Below are 15700 nucleotides of genomic sequence, written 5' to 3'. Positions count from 1 at the left end.
CCGGGCGCGCTCTGGACTGAGGCCCGCGAGCAGGCCCTATGCGGGCCCGGCCTGCGCAAGACCAAGTACCGCAGCTTCCGCCGGCGGCTGCTCAAGTTCATCCCGGGACTCAATCGCTCCCTGGAGGAGGAAGAGAGCCAGCTGTAGGGGCCGGGGATGGGGCGGGTGGGGTGGGGGCGGCGGGGAGGTATTTATTTATTTATTCATTCCTATCACCAGTGCAAAACGTGAGGGCAAGGTGGTGGTGGTCGTGTCGGGCACAGAGGACCCCAGGAGCCCAGCGCCTCGGGAGAGGGTCCTTGGCTAGCCTGGGCTTGGCCTGCTTGGCTCATGGCTTATCTCTACCAGGTCCCTTCCTTCCCCTCTAAACCACAGTGGGATCCTGGGACAGGAGTAGAATAGGCATTCCGGGTTGGGACCCAAAGATGGGTGTGCTATCCTTTAGTCTGGGTCAGTAGTGCCTTGTGGGATGTCCAGGAAAATCTCCCCAACCTCAGGTGGGAGAGTCCTGTCTCATGAAGCCCTCTCCTCAGCTTTCTTTGCTCCCCACCCTTATCCTTGGGGAGATGGGTCCATCCCCCTACACACACACACACACACACACCTTCGGTTCCAGCAGGCCCCTTGAGACAAGGTGCTGGTCTTCCTCCCTCTGACCTTGACCTCTAAGGGCTTGGCCCCTTCCTAAGGGCCTGTAACTAAGTGGGGTCCTGCCAGGCAGGGGTCCTGGGTTCTGTGGCCCCTTGGGGAACAGGGCCTGACATGTTCAGGTGGGCTGGGCCTGCACAGACGTTCCACTGTTTTGCCTATGTTGCTTCTGAACCACAAAGTGTATAAAATTGAAGGTTTTTTGGTTTTTCTTTTTGCATCTGTGTCAGCATGGTTACTGCCTGTGGGGGAGGACTGGGCTCGGGCAAGTCTGACTCCACCGTGCACCCCCTCCAAACACACACACACTATATTTTACTTTTTTTTCTCTTCTTTCTTTTCTTGCAGCCTGAGGCCAGGGAAATCTTCTGGGAGATTTTAAGGGACATGAACAGGCCTGAATGGAGGCCCCACACCCTCGTAGAACTTGGCCCTCTTGTTTGAAGATGCATCCTTAGCATTAGCTTTCCTCCACAAGTATCCACAATGCGCAGTGGGTGCCATGTCTGAGTCCTTAACTATTCTTGCACCAATGCTTGGCTCCTCTCTCTTGCCAGTATCTCGGCTTCATCCAGGGCAGAAGCCAGATTGCCTGGGACTTGGCCACTATTTACCCCACCTGACAGACCTCTATCACCTAATTTTTTCCCAGTACTCTCAGAATAGGATTCTGCTGCTGCCTTTTTTTTTTTCTTTTTGCCAATCCTGGGGCTTGAACTCAGGGCCTGGACATTGTCCCTTAGCGTCTTTTGCTCAAGCCTAGCACTACCAGTTGAGCCACAGTGCCACTTGCAGCTTATTCTGTTTATATGGTGCTGAGGAATTGAATCCAGGGCTTCACGAATGCAAGCAAGCACTCTACCACTGAGCCACCTTCCCAGCCCTGCCTTCTTTTTTGTACTGGCTCCTCCCAAAGGTGTGGAGTTTTTTGTTGTTGTTGTTGTTAGTTGGTATTGCTGGTACTAAGCCTTGAACTTAGAGCCTGGGAGCTATTCCTTACCTTTTTTTTTGCTCAAGCCTGGCCCTCTACTACTTGTGCCACAGCTCCACTTCTGGCTTTTTGTTGATTAATTGGAGCTAAGAGTCTTATGCACATTTCTGTCCAAGCTGGCTTGGAACCATGATCCCTCAGATCTCAGCCTCCCAAGTACCTAGGATTTTTTTTTTTTTTTGGGTCCGGTCGTGGGACCTGAACTCTGGGCCTGGGCGCTGTCCCTCAGCTCTTCAGCTCAAGGCTAGCACTCTACCACTTGAGCCACAGCGCCACTTCGGCTTTTTTCTTTTTGCTTATGTGGTGCTGAGGAATCGAACCCAAGGCCTCATGCATGCAAGGCAAGCGCTCTACCACTGAGCCACCTTCCCAGCCCCTAGGAATTTTTTAAAAATACTTTTTATTGAGATTGATTACATAAATTTCACAGTGTTGTGGGATAGTGATACTTATTTAAGGTCACATACTCATTTAACCTTCACAAGGCAAATTGTCATTATGGGAGTAGCTAGGATTACAGCTGGCACCTGGCTTTCTCCCACAGTTGACCCCTTCAGTGCCCAGTAAGGCTCTGCCACCCAGATGAACATCCCATTGTGCCCTCATGTGTCACAGCCCCACTTGACTTCCACCACAAATGCATCACCATCTGAAATTGTCTCCACTTTCATGGGTTTGGGTGTGTCCCCTCCCCCAGTAGGAAGTCAAATGTAGCTCCTCACAGTAGGCCTTAGGGCCCTTTTTGGTCTCATTCACTGCTTTATTCTTACTTCCTTGAGGTGGCCCTTGACCTGTGCAGGGCCATGGAGCAAGTGAGCAGAGCTGGGCCTGGGGTTTAAGTGTCCTACTCTAGTATTCCCTGCCCCTTCCCAGCCAGGCTGCCGCCCTGCCCTGCCTGCTGTATTTGCCTCCTGGGTGCCTCCCCTGCTTTCCCTTTCCCCTCTGTTGTTTTCCACTCAGCAGTCAGGCCCATCTTTTTAAAAAGGATGCAGATCACAGGCCTCTGCAGAAAACCTATCATAGCTTCCCTGAAATCAAGAGTGTGGCTCAAACTCTTACCATGGCCCATCCATGACACATCCTCTGAGCATAAAGTACCAAAAGATGTCCCCACTCCCAGGGCCCAGCAGCCGCCTACTGCCCCTTGTCCTGCACAAGGCCTTCTCAGGTCTCAGCCTTGTCCTGAGTCTCAAACTGTTTCCATGTCCCATATTCAAGCCATACTTAATCATTCTGTTCCTATTCCTTCTCTCTGCCAGCTCTCTCCTGTTTCTGGCCTTTGCCTTGTTGTTCCCTCTGCCTAGAATACTCTTCCAGCCTGACTTCTGCTCAGCTTCACATCACCTTCTCAGAGAGGTTCCTTGAACTGATCTGACCTCTTTTTCCATCCCTCTTATTCTTGATGTCAAGCCTCCTGCCCGTGTTTGTGTTTTCTTCACAGTACTTTCTCCTGTTTGCCATTAGGGGAGGAGGAAGCCCCAGCCTTGTTTAAAGCTCAGCGCTGGGGTGGAGAACTAAATGGGGTGAGTTCCTGGCTTCAGCCTCCAGTACTGGCAACATTAAATAAATAAATACACAAAAACCAACATGTGAATCATCAAGAAAGCTTCAGCCCTGAAGGGGCCAAACCCGCCCACAGCAGGTGCTTAGTTAAGCCTTGCTGAGGGGGAATATCCCTTCTTCCCTTTGGGCCACCCCCGCTTGGGGAGGCGGGGAAGGGGGTGTGGGGGACCTCTACTGCCGAGCTGCCCTACCTGTGGGGGTGGGGGGAGATACCCCCTCCTCTTCTCCATTTGCACCTGGCATCTGTGAGCTCTTTTGGGGAAGTCCCTGTGGGGCTGGTGGTGGCTCCAGTTGGGGGACCTGCACCTGGCTAGCCTATCCTCCTTGGCCTGGAAAAGGGGTATTGGGTAAAGAAAATGGAGCCTTCCCGAGATCAGTGTTTGAACAGCTGCTGTGCAGTGAGGACAAACAGATGGGGATGGGGGGGTGCTGTGGGTCTAGGGGCGGGGCCCTCACACCTTTGTTCCCAAAGCCCAGGGCTGCCAGGTGACCAGCTGCAGGGCACCGCTCAGCACCTTGGGTCAGGGGGAGGGTGGGAGACAGTGGGAGACAAGGAAGCCTGGCTTTCTCCTCTCCAGTAGATTCTGGTCTTCTGCCCACAGCCTGTCCCCAGACTCCTGGCCTTGGGCTGGTCTGGGGAGTGGTATCTCCACTCCTCACCCAGGTGGGGAGAGGGGGTAAGGGCTCCTGGCTGGGTGTCTGTGTGTACACGGGGGTGAGGGATGGAGGGGGGATCCAGAGAGGGGCCAAATCCCACCTCTCAGCTGATGGATGACGGCACCAGCATAGCAGCCTCCTGCCGTGTAGGTGGGTGACAGGGAGTGACTAATGTGTGAGCTGCGATGCTAAAAATTAACCCAGGGATCGTGTTTGGTGGAGGGGGTGGGGGTGGATGGGGGAAAGGAGCTAGGATGGATTTTGAGTGGTCGGTATTCCCTGCCTCCCTCTCTCCTCCCCTCCCACCAGCCTTCTGTGCTTCCCCAAGCCTCTAGGAGCCCTTCCCCAGCCTCAGGCCAGAAGGGGCCCCTAGCAACTCCAGGGAAGGGCGTGGACTCCACTGTAGGGAAAGGCTTTGAGGCCCCCCTACCTAACCCTGGGTTGACTCCCACCTCCCTGCCCCTTGGTGTTGGCCTCCTTGCTCAGGCCAAGAGCAGTGGGAGAAGCAGCCAGGGCATAGCAACAAAGGCAGGTTGTCATCAGCAAACTGGATTTGGGGGCAGCTGGATTCATGGGCACCTGCTCAAAAAGAAAAGATAGGGGACAATCTCCCAGAACACCTCCCCTATGCTCCCTGACACCATACTATGCTAACCTCTTCCACATCCTTTACCCCTGGCCTCCCAATATATTTGACTCGTGTATCACAGTACGACTTCACAGATGAAGAAACAGAGTACAAGGTTAAGGTGACATAGCTGGTCCCTGGAAGAGCTAGGATTCTCTCAGGTTGGTCTCTATAGCCTGCAGCAGGGAGAAGGAAGGCTTCCCGGAGAAAGGGGTATGAAGCCAGGGTCAAGGAAATGGTAAGGAATAGATTGAGCCTGTAGAGTTATTGTGGGACTTACTTGTGGAAACAGAGTGGGATAGGGAAGGTTTATGAAAGGTAGGACCTGAAAGAGCAGGATCTGAGTTGTGTCAGTTCTCAAAGGAGAAGATCAGGTCCAGAGAGATCAAATTGTTGTCCTGGTATGAGAGAGGTGAGAGCATTCCCATTAAAGCAGGGAAACGAGGAGGGCTGTTAGAAGTTGATTCATGGAAGAGGCTTGGGCTTAGAAAAGGGCTTTATTGGCACATATATGAAAACCTGCTAGAAATGACCTCATGAATACTCATGACCTCATTTTCCCTCCACACCAAACCAGAGAACCTGACTGAGCTGAATGAGATGAGACAATAGAAGCACTTTCTGCTCACCAGACAACAATTCTTGAAGCTGGGGAAGTGAGGGAGGTTGTGGGATTTCCCAAGGTCAGCACAGACGTCAGGCTGTCTCGTCTGGGAGGTCACCTGGGCCTGCACTAATGGAAAAAATCATCTTTCTTTTTTTTTTTGGTCGGTCATGGGGCTTGAGCGCTGTCCCTGAGCTCTTCAGCTCAAGGCGAGCGCTCTACCACTTGAGCTACAACGCCACTTCTGGTTTTCTGGTGGTTTATTATAGATAAGAGTCTCATGGTCTTTCCTTCCCCAGGCTGGCTTTGAACCACGATCCTCAGATCTCAGCCTCCTGTAGCTAGGATTACAGGCATGAGCCACCAGTGCCCGGCCAAAATGATCTTAATGAGGAAATGATTCGCTCAGAGAAGAGACAGGAAGGAACACAAGGATGTGGACAGGGGCCCAAGGAAGGCTTCTCAATAGAGAAAGGGAGAGGAAAAGCTGCAATGTAGAACAGGGGTGCTGATCCCTGCTGGTGACCTGAGAACACTGCACTCTTGAGTCCTGACCACACTGGGTCTGGTCTCCCATTGCCTTCCTTTCCCCAAAGGGAGGGAACAAAATATATGACCTGAGCTGGCCCTGGGCCTGGCCCAGGTGATGCTTCAGTGATTGAAGTCAGGTATGTCCTCACGAAGAAATGAACTATAATCTCAGAAAATTGAGTTGGGCACTGGTGACTCAACACCTGTAATCCTAGCTCCTGAGTAGCTGAGGTCTAAGGATTGTGACTTGAAGCCAGCCTGGGAAAGAAAAGTCCATGAGACTCTTAACTCCAATTCACACACACACACACACACACAATCAAGTTTGATTTCAACAAACTACACTTCTGTGGGCTGGAGTGGGCAGGAGTAGGAAGCCTCTTGCTCAACTGCCAAACACTGTTTTTTGTTTGTTTGTTTTTGCTGAGGGAGACCTCCTCTCAGCCAACCTTTCCTTCCTAGAGGTTGGCCTTTCAGGAGAGCATGAAAATTTATACAAAAGGTAAACACTATGCAAGTGCTGCTGTGGATCTCTTTGCCCTCTGCTGTCCTCCAGAATCAGTCAGGCCCCTCCTAGCTGCTCTCACCTGCTCAGCAACCCCCGACAGTGACAGTCCCCCTAAGTTTCAGTACACAGAAAACCTTCTGGAATCCTCCAGAATTCTGATTTCTCTGGATGAATGAATGCAAACTTGATAGTTAAACTACAGCAGCAAATCATCTGGGGAATATTTAACAGTAGTTAGGCCTTTCTAGTACCCTTAAGAGTGAGATCCAGGAGCTCTGGGGGTGGGCTAGGGCATTGCTATTTTTAAAATGCTCTCCAAAACTGGGTGCCATGGAGTGTGCCTGTAGTCCCAGCTAACTAGGGACAGAGGGTTGCTGGAGTTCAGAGAGTTTGAGGCTAGCTTGAGTAATATAATGAGATCCCATTAAAAAGAAAAAAAAAAAGCTAGGCATGCTAGTACCTGTAGGGGTGGTGGAGGCTGGAAGGAGGATCTGGAGTGGGGCCAGCCAGGGCTACAAAGGAAGACTCTATTTGGAAAACAAAATAATACAAAACAAAAGGTCTGGGGGGGGGGGTGAGCTCAAGTGCCTAGCATTCGAATGGCCTAGGTACAAGGCCAGTGGAGGGGGAGGGGGAGAGCTGCAGAGGGGGGAGAAGGAGGGAGAGGGGGAAGAAAGAGAGAGAGAGAGAGAGAAAAAAAACCATGACCACAAGACTTATTTTGTGTGGCTGTGGGCTGATGATGATTCTAGGACCTTCTCTCACCAACACCTCAGGACTCAAAATACTGACAGAACTAGTGCCCCCCCCCCAGCAGATGTATTTTCTCAGGGAGCAGATCTGCGCCCCCCTCCTTTCCAGTGCAAACTCCCACCAGGCAGCCCCCTTCCCCGCTCAGGGAGCTCTTCGGAGGCAGGGACTTGGTGACACATCAGGGAGGCGGGACCCAGCCTAGTTTCTAGGACTAGCGGCTGTCGGGGTGCTCGGTGCTCAGAAGTGGGTGGAGGGGGAGCAGGGGGCTGAGGTCCACAGCCGGGCGGGGCCTGTCCGCACCGGTGCCACGGCGGGGGGGGGAAGGAAGGGGCGGGAGGCAGCCCCCCCCCCAGCCGCCTCCGCGCTGCGGAGAGGTGCAAATGCGGTGGGGGCGCCACGCTAGTGGGGTGCGTTGGGCACCGCCCCCCCGCACCGTCCCTCGAGGGGCCGAGGGCCGCGATGGGCCGGGGGACTGCGCGGTGCTCCGCGGGGAGTAGGGTGGGAAGCAGGTGCAGTCCCTCCCCCCACCCACCAGGAGGGAGTAACCGCCCCGCCGCCCCAGGAAGTCCCGGGAACGCGGTGGACCCCTCCTCCGCCCACTCGGACTCCCAGGCCGCTCCTCCTGCTCCCGGCGCTCTCGCCTGCATCCCCCCTTCATACCGGGGACCCCAGCCACAGCTCCCTCCGCAGCGCAGCACCTGCAAGCCCCCAGCCCGCTCCGCCAGGCTTCCCACCCACCCGGGGGCCCGGAGGGGGCGTGGCCTCGGCCGGCCCGCGGAGCGGCGGGGAGGTGTTGCCCTCTGCTGGCCAACTGGGGGATTGCTCCGCCTTGTAACCAGCGCCCCTGGCCTCAAAACCCTTCCTTGAGCCCCGCTCTCAGTCTTTCTCTTCTTTCCTTGACAGGATACTCGAAGGACTCTAAATCCGTGGATGTGGGACCTGATCCCAGTGAGGCTAAGGCTGTCTGAGGGAGGGTAATGGCTATAGACACAACAATCCAGAGGCACAATAATGGAGTTTTTTGTGTTTTTGGTTTTTTTTTCTTTTGGTTGGTCGTGGGGCCTAAACTCTGGGCCTGGGCGCTGTCCCTCAGCTCTTCAGCTCAAGGATAGCGCTCTACCACTTGAGCCACAGCACCACTTCCGGCTTTTTCTGCTTATGTGGTGCTGAGGAATCGAACCCAGGGCCTCATGCATGCAAGGCAAGCGCTCTACCACTGAGCCACCTTCCCAGCCCTAACAATGGAGATCTTACAGACCAAAAAGTGGTGTCTGGAGATATGGTTAAAACTGTTAAGTACATTCACTCTTGCCTTGGAGTATTCATACTCCTGGATCAGTTTTCTCCCTGCTGGACGACAGTGAAAGGCGAGGCATACTTGATCCCAAGGGACCATTACAGATGTTTTGACCTCAGTCTATTTTCTATACATAAGAATCTCTCCGTCCCTCCCTCTCCCCCTCCCTTCCCCTTGCTCCCTCTCTCTCCCTCCCTCCCCCTTCATTGTTTTATGCCTGTACAGGCTTGAACTCAAGGCCTCATACTCACCCTTAGCTTTTTCCTCTCAAGGCTGGTGCTCTGCCACTGGAGCCACAGCTCCACTTTTGACTTTTTAATGATTATTTGTAGAGAAGAGTCTGGCAGACTTTCCTGCTTGATCTGGCTTCAAACTGCATTTCTCAGATCTCAGCCTCCTGAATAGCTAGAATCATCTATGTGGGCCACCAGCACCCAGATGAACATTTCTATTTTAATATAAGGATAGTTATTTGTTCCTTTTTTTTTGTCAGCTGTGGGACTTGAACTTAGAGCCTTGGCACTGTCCCTGAGATCTTTTGCTCAAGGCTAGTGTTTGACCACTTTGAGCCATAGTACCACTTCCACTTTTTTGGTAGTTAATTTGAGATAAGAGTTTCATGCCTAGGCTGGCTTTGAACTGCAATTCTCAGATCTCAGCCTCTTGAGTAGCTAGGGTTACCAGGAAGAGCTACCAGCACCCAATGTGAATTCTATTTTAATATAAGGGTAATGAGTTGTACTAAATGCTTTTTTTTACCCATTTTCTTTTTCTCTTCATGTGTATAACTTGGGGTTAAAAGCCTGGATCTTGGAATCTGGCAAACTTGGGTTCAAGTTCTTACATGCTGGCTTTCTATTTGTATCATTTTTTTTTGGTAGTACTGGGGTGTTGAATTCAGAACTTTGCTCTTGAACCATGTCTCTAGCCTTGCTTTTTTGCTAGTTATTTTGGAGATGGAGTCTTGGATTCTTCTTCTTCTTCTTTTTTAACCAGGCTAGCCTTAACTCATAATCTTCCAGATCTCAACTTCCAAGTAGTAGCCACTCTGAGTAGCCACTTTCTAGCGCCCAGCTATATTTGCATCTTTGAGCAGACCACATGCCCTCTGCCTTGCTCAGCTGCACAGTGGTGGTCATTCAGGGATACCCATTTCATGGGCTGAGTGAGATCCTAAGCACTATGAGGTACAGACCAGCTCATGTTGTTGATCTGAGCAGGATTGTTATCCAGCTGTGAGATCCCTGGAGCCCGTGTGTGCAGGAAGGAGTTGGAGGTTGCAGCCTCTTTGACATTGCTTGTTTTCCAGCACTGCCCTGACCACACGGGCCTGGTTATAGGGCATTCTCTCATATATGCTTCCATCTGTAGTTCTGGCTCAGAAGGCACTGGGACTTTTGGAGATTTTTGTTGTTGGTGGTGGTGGTGATCATGGGGCTTGAACTCTGGGCCTGGCTGCTGTCCCTCAGCTCTTCAGCTCAAGGCTAGCACTCTGTCAATTCCAGAGCGCCACTTCTGGATTTCTGGTGGTTTTATTGGAGATAAGAGTTTTATGGCCTTTCCTGCATGGGCTGGCTTTGAACTGTGATCCTCATATCTCAACCTCCTGAGTAGCTAGGATTCCAGGTGTAAGCCACCGATGCCCAGCTGAGATTTTTATTTTAACCTCTGTGGTCCCTAGATATGGGTCTAGTCTATAGCAAACCCTCTATAGAGTTTTGTGTAAATATGAAAAGTAAACCAAGCTCCCTTCTATGAGCCAGCAATGCTACTTCTATACAGCAGAGGGCACCCACACATAGTACTTTGGGGTTTGTTGATACTGATGCCTGGACAGGAGACAGTTATTAAACCATATGCTGAGGTCTCCCAGGGCTGGACCGGAAGCTGCCCCTGCCCCCACCCCGCACTAATCTTCCCTGGCAGCCTGCAGCTGGCGTGCCCTGGCTGCATCACCAGGCAGGCACTGGTGCCCGAGGTCAGAATACCCTGCCTGATGGCTTGGACACACCCTTCAGCTGCTGATGCTTCTAGACTGATCACACCCTATCCCTGGCGCTGCAAAAAGAGAGCCATGACACAAGTGCATTGCTCACTCATGGGTTTACTCTGAGGTTCAGACAGAAATACACATGATAGGTTTTGTGAATGTAAATGCTGAACAAATATATACACACCCTTATTGAACCGGTAACCAAAGTGGAGAGATCAGGGCACTTAAACAGAATTGCAAGGTTAAGTGAGGTGGTTGTGGTATTGTTTGCTTGTTTTTTGGTCATGGGGCTTGAACTCAGGGCCTGGGTGCTTCTTGCTTAAGGCTAGTTTTCTATAACTTTGAGCCACAGTGCCACTTCTAGTTTTCTGGTGGTTAATTGGAGATGAGAATCTCTCGGCCTTTCCTGCCTGTGCTGGCTTTGAACTGCAATTCTCAGATCTTTGCCTCCTGAGTAGCTAGGATTACAGGCTGGAGCTATCAGTGCCCACGTGAGGTGGGTTTATGGAAAGGATTAGGGTAGGGAGGGAGAAGGAAGTTAAAAATAACAAGTACCTTTCACCAAGAGCTTATTAGAAGCCAGGACTGAGAAAAGTGATCTGCAAACATTGTCTAATTATAGCCAACACTTATGGGGTGCTGACCTCGGGCCGGGAGCTGTTTAAGTGCTCTATGCATACAGACTCTTCAGTCCTCACAAGACACAGGGTGGGAAGCAGTGTCACTGTCTTTGTTGAACACATGAGGAAACTGAGGCATGCAAGACTAAAGTGCTTGTGTGGCATAGTGACACCCCAGACAGGGATGGTATTCAGACCCAAACTATTTCCCTCTTAGAATGCTCCATTCTTGTTTCTGTGTTTTGAGACAGGTCTTGCTATGTAGCCCAGGCTGGCTTTGAACTCATGATCCTCCTGTCTCAGCCTCCTGTGAGTTTAGATGACAGAAGTGGGCTACTAGGTCTGGCTGGAAGGTATGTTTAAGTCACAAACAGACTGCATAGGAGATTTTCCTCATTTCTAGAGCAGAAACTGAGGCTCAGCAAACTTCCAAAGCCCATTGAAAGCTACCCTGTGGCTGGGTACTGGTGATTCACATCTGCAGTTCTAGCAACTCAGAAACTGAGATCTGAGGCCCATAGTTCAAAGCCTGTGAGACTCTTATCTCCAATTAATTACCATAAAAGCCACAAGTGGAGCTGTGGCTCCAGAAGCGAGTAGAGCTGTGGTAAAGTGCCAGCTTGGAGTGTAACAGTTAAGGGATAGCACCCAGGCCCTGGATTCAAAGCCCTCGTACTGGCTGAAACTCACACACAAAGCCACAGTGTGAGCTGTGAGTATATTTGAGCAGCTTGCTTATCTATTAAGCTATTCTTTCCCAGGCCTGCCACAGCAGGGAAGGGTCTAGGGAAATGGGCACCAGATACCCAGCAGTGGCACACACCGTACCTTAGCTTCTGATTGGTAGGGACAGAGGTGGGGCAGGGCTGAGGTGTGGAAGGAGACTTTTCATTGGAGGTCCGACTCATGCAAGGGAGACCAGAGCCCTCTTCTAGGCTAGGAGACAGTAAGCCTGCTATAGGCTGTATGGCTGTCCATGGTGATTCCATCCAGGGCCGTGGGCTTCCCTCACACCTCTGAAGGACTGTCCTGACAGTGGAGGGGTGGGGTGGAAGCATCCTCATCCCTGCTATAGGCACCCCTAACCCTAGCCCCTGGCTCCCAGTCTGTTACTTAAGCTCCTCCTTGCTTAGGACTGGAAATAGCTGAGGCTGAGCAGGACTGGGCTGGGAGCATGATGAATGGTCCTCAAGAGCATCAGCTGACCACCCTGTGCTCCCAAAGTAAGCTGAGGGCCAGCTGCAGATCGAGTTACCCAGCCCTCTCCGGGAGGGTGCCATGCTGGTGGGGGCTGCTCCAAAGTAGCCCCATGTGGACATTTATGGTGTGAGTGCCAGAGGCATGGTCCTGCGCACAAGCCTGGGCGGCTAAGGCAGCTCACAGTTGCCCTGTGCCCACCAGCTGCTTCCTTGGAGGCTGGTGGCCAAGTCCTTGCATGGAACAAGTGTTTTATGATCTTTGCATCCAGCACCTCAGCACTTGGAGCTCTGTTCCCCTGCATCCTCTGCAGCCACCTCCCACATGGAGAAGGGAAACAGAGCCTGAGAAACTGGCTCCTGTCACCTTGCCTCCCTTGTCTCAGCCCTCTTGGAGGCTGCGCTTATGGGACCCGACCCAAAGAGGCCCCCACAGAACTGTCCTAAGCCCTACTAGGCACCGACTCCGTACTCCTGAGAACCCCTTAGTTAGACTTTTGCAGACCACCTGGGGTGCAGACTGGTGGAGAGGAGAGAATGGTAGGTGTTTGTTCAGAGTTCTGATTATGGGACAACACCTGCCTAGCAAGCACAAGGAAAAGGAAAAGAATGTAAGGCTTTCAATGACCTAGCCATTGAATAATTAGTGAAATGGTCCAATTCGTCCTCACAATTCCTCTTCAGTGGATGATGATCAGTGAGCTGGGGCCTATACAGTCCATGACCCTGGGACAAGTAGCCTACAGCTGGACAAGTATGGGATGTTTCCTTTTTTCTTTTCTTTTCTTTCTTTCTTTTTGCGCCAGTGCTGGGGCTTAAACTCGGGACCTGGATACTATCCTGAGCTTTTGTGCTCAAGTCTAGCACTCTGCCACTTGGGCCCCAGCTCTATTTCCACTATTTTGGGTGGTTTATTGGAGATAAGAGTTTCACAGTCTTCCCTGCCCAGGCTGAGTTTGATTTGTGAACCTTAGATCTCAGCTTCCTAAGTAGCTAGGATTACAGGCATGAGCCACCAGTGCCCAGTAAGTGTGGGACGGTTTCTTTTCTTTTCTTTTTTTTTGGGGGGGGTCCGGTCATGGGGCCTGAACTCTGGGCCTGGGCACTGTCCCTCAGCTCTTCAGCTCAAGGCTAGTGCTCTACCCCTTGAGCCACAGCACCACTTCCGGCTTTTTTTCTTTTTGCTTATGTGGTGCTGAGGAATTGAACCCAGGGCCTCATGCATGCAAGACAAGCCCTCTACCACTGAGCCATCTTCCCAGCCCCAGTGGGACAGTTTCTAAAAGAGAAATGTTAAGTGAGTAGGTTACCCTAATTTCCTATCTTCCTGGCCACACCAGTCCCCATGTACTGCTGGATGGAAACATACACACACACACACACACACACACACACACACACACACACACACACATACACACACACGTTCTGCTCCCCTTCTGTGTTTAGCAGAGGGCAGGACCCCTTCCCCTTAGCAGCACTCCCCAAAGGCTCTGTCCATGCCCAGCTTCTCCACACTATCCTTGCCTCCCTTGCCTGTGGGTCTTAGGGTTCTGAATGCAGGGCAAGACATTGGGGACACAGGCCACAGAGAAACCACTCACTGCTGGAGATGAAGGACTTGGCCTTCTGCGGCGCCTTCCTGCTGCTGTCTGCACCACTCTCCAGGCACTGTCCTTTGGGAGTTAACACTGGTAACCAGAGCTGGCCCCTCTGGTAAGAGCAGGAAAAGCAGTGTTTCTTGGCAACAGGGACAGCTAATCTAGGCTGCCCTGTAGCAGGCCAGGCCGCCCCCCCTCCCAAAGGCCTCCAGGGTAGCCCCTGCTGGCTATCACCTCCAGAGGTGATGATCACCAACTTCTACCTCTTTCTATCCCAGCAAGTCCTAAGTTCTAGGATTTAAGGAGGATCTCTTATTCCCTTCCCTCTGGTCCTTTCTTCCTTCCCATTTTAAATTCTTTGCCATCCCCTCCCCTTTATTGTAAGGGATCAAGGGCCTTGCTAAACCTATGTTCTACCACTGGTTTACACTTTGTCTCCCTTCACAACATGATGGTATGTATGGGGCAGAAATTCATAAAACTGTTGCAGGAATCATGAGCTAGTGGTTCACACCTATAATGCTAGCTATTCATGAGGCTGAGATCTGGGGATCGTCATTTGAAGCCAGCCTGGGCAGGAGTCTGTGAGACTCTTGTCTCCAATTAACCACCAGAAAACTGGAAGTGGGGCTGTGGTTCAAAGTGATAGAGCACTAGCCTTGAGCAAAACAGCTCAGGGACTATGTCTAGGCCTTGAGTTCAAGCCTCAAGACCAAGGGAAACAGAAACAAAAAAATACCAAAACAAAACTGTTGGAGGGGAGGATTCCAGCAGGGTGGAAAGCTATGGAAGACAAGAGATCATTTCAGCTCTCTAAACTGATCCTTTTGTCCTCTTTGGAAAGCAACTGCAGAGCAGTTCTGTGCCTTTGTAATGGGGCTTGAACTCAAGGCCTGGACACTGTCTCTGGGCATTTTTGCCCAAGGCTGATGCTCTGCCACTTGAACAGCTCTACCGCCTGCTTTTTGGTGGCTAATTGGAGATAAGAGTCTCACAGACTTTTCTGCCAGGGGTTGGCTTCAAACTGCAATCCTCAGATTTCAGTCTCCTGAGTTGCTAGGATTACAGCTGTGAGCCATCAGTGCCTGGCTTTCATTTTCTTTTTCTGACTATGATGATGGATTATTTTTATTTATTTATTTTTATTTTTTTGGCAGTCCTGTGACTTGAACTCAGCTCCTGGGCACTCTCCCTGATCTTCTTTTTGCTCAAAGCTAGCACTCTACCACTTGAGCCACAGAACCATTTGCAGCTTTTTCTGTTTATGTGGTACTGAGGAATCAAACCCAGGGCTTCATGCATGCTAGGCAAGCACTCTACCACTAAGGTGTATTCTCAGCCCTGACGATTGATTTTATCTGTCAACTTAAACATGTTAAGGTATGACCAGATAGCTGGTGTAAAATTATTTCTCTGTGTGTGTGTATAAAAGTAGAAATTGAATCAATAACTGAGTAACAAAGATCTACTCTCACCAACATAAGTGGGAATCATTCCATACATGGAAGGCCCAAACAGAACAGAAACATGCAGGAAATGTGGACTCACTTTCTCTTCTTCAGCTAGGACTTTCATCTTTAACATCAGAGCTCCTGGTCCTCAAACCTTGAGATTCACAGTGTCTTCTTCTGAGCCTCTAGCTTACATGCAGTAGATTGTGGGCCTTATTGACCTCCATAATCATCTGTGCCATTCCTCATAATAAATCTCTTTCTGAAATGAACTCTAGGAAATGGAAACATGAAAAATAATTTCTTTGTGTATAGATATACACAGTGGTCTCTTGGTGTCTACTAGAGAGTTGTTGCAGGACTGTCCCCTCAAGGATACCCAAACCAAGGATATTCAATTCTCTTTTGAAATAAAAAGTCACAATATTGGGGGGAGGGGGGAGGCTGGGAAGGGATGTGAAGGGTAAACCAAAGGAGGAGGCTGCAATGCTTGGTAAGAAATGTACGCATTATCCTGTCCATGTAATTGTAACCCCTCTGTACAGTATGTTCACAAATAAAAAATAAATTAAAAAAAAGTCACAATATTCAGGTACTGGTGGCTCAGGTCTATAATCTCAGGAAGCTAAGATCTAAAGCAAAGGCTGGAAATTAATGTG

The 15700-nt window shown here is 50.9% G+C and overlaps 1 protein-coding gene across 1 annotated transcript in view; it reads left to right on the top strand.

The window, feature by feature from the left end:
- Window positions 1-160, top strand: part of Grasp (GRP1 (general receptor for phosphoinositides 1)-associated scaffold protein) — an 8366-nt gene extending 8206 nt beyond the window's left edge. The window contains exon 9 of the mRNA XM_013018681.1: window positions 2-160. Coding sequence (XP_012874135.1) covers window positions 2-147 — 146 coding nt within the window. The 3' untranslated portion in view covers window positions 148-160. The remainder of the gene's footprint in view (window position 1) is intronic.
- The last annotated feature ends 15540 nt before the right edge of the window (window positions 161-15700 follow it).

The sequence above is a fragment of the Dipodomys ordii genome, unplaced genomic scaffold, assembly GCF_000151885.1.
Source record: "Dipodomys ordii isolate 6190 unplaced genomic scaffold, Dord_2.0 Scaffold42, whole genome shotgun sequence".
In the NCBI taxonomy this organism is placed as follows: Eukaryota; Metazoa; Chordata; class Mammalia; order Rodentia; family Heteromyidae; genus Dipodomys; species Dipodomys ordii.
Note: the sequence above shows the minus strand (reverse complement) of the source record. Positions and strands in the feature narration are given on the sequence as shown.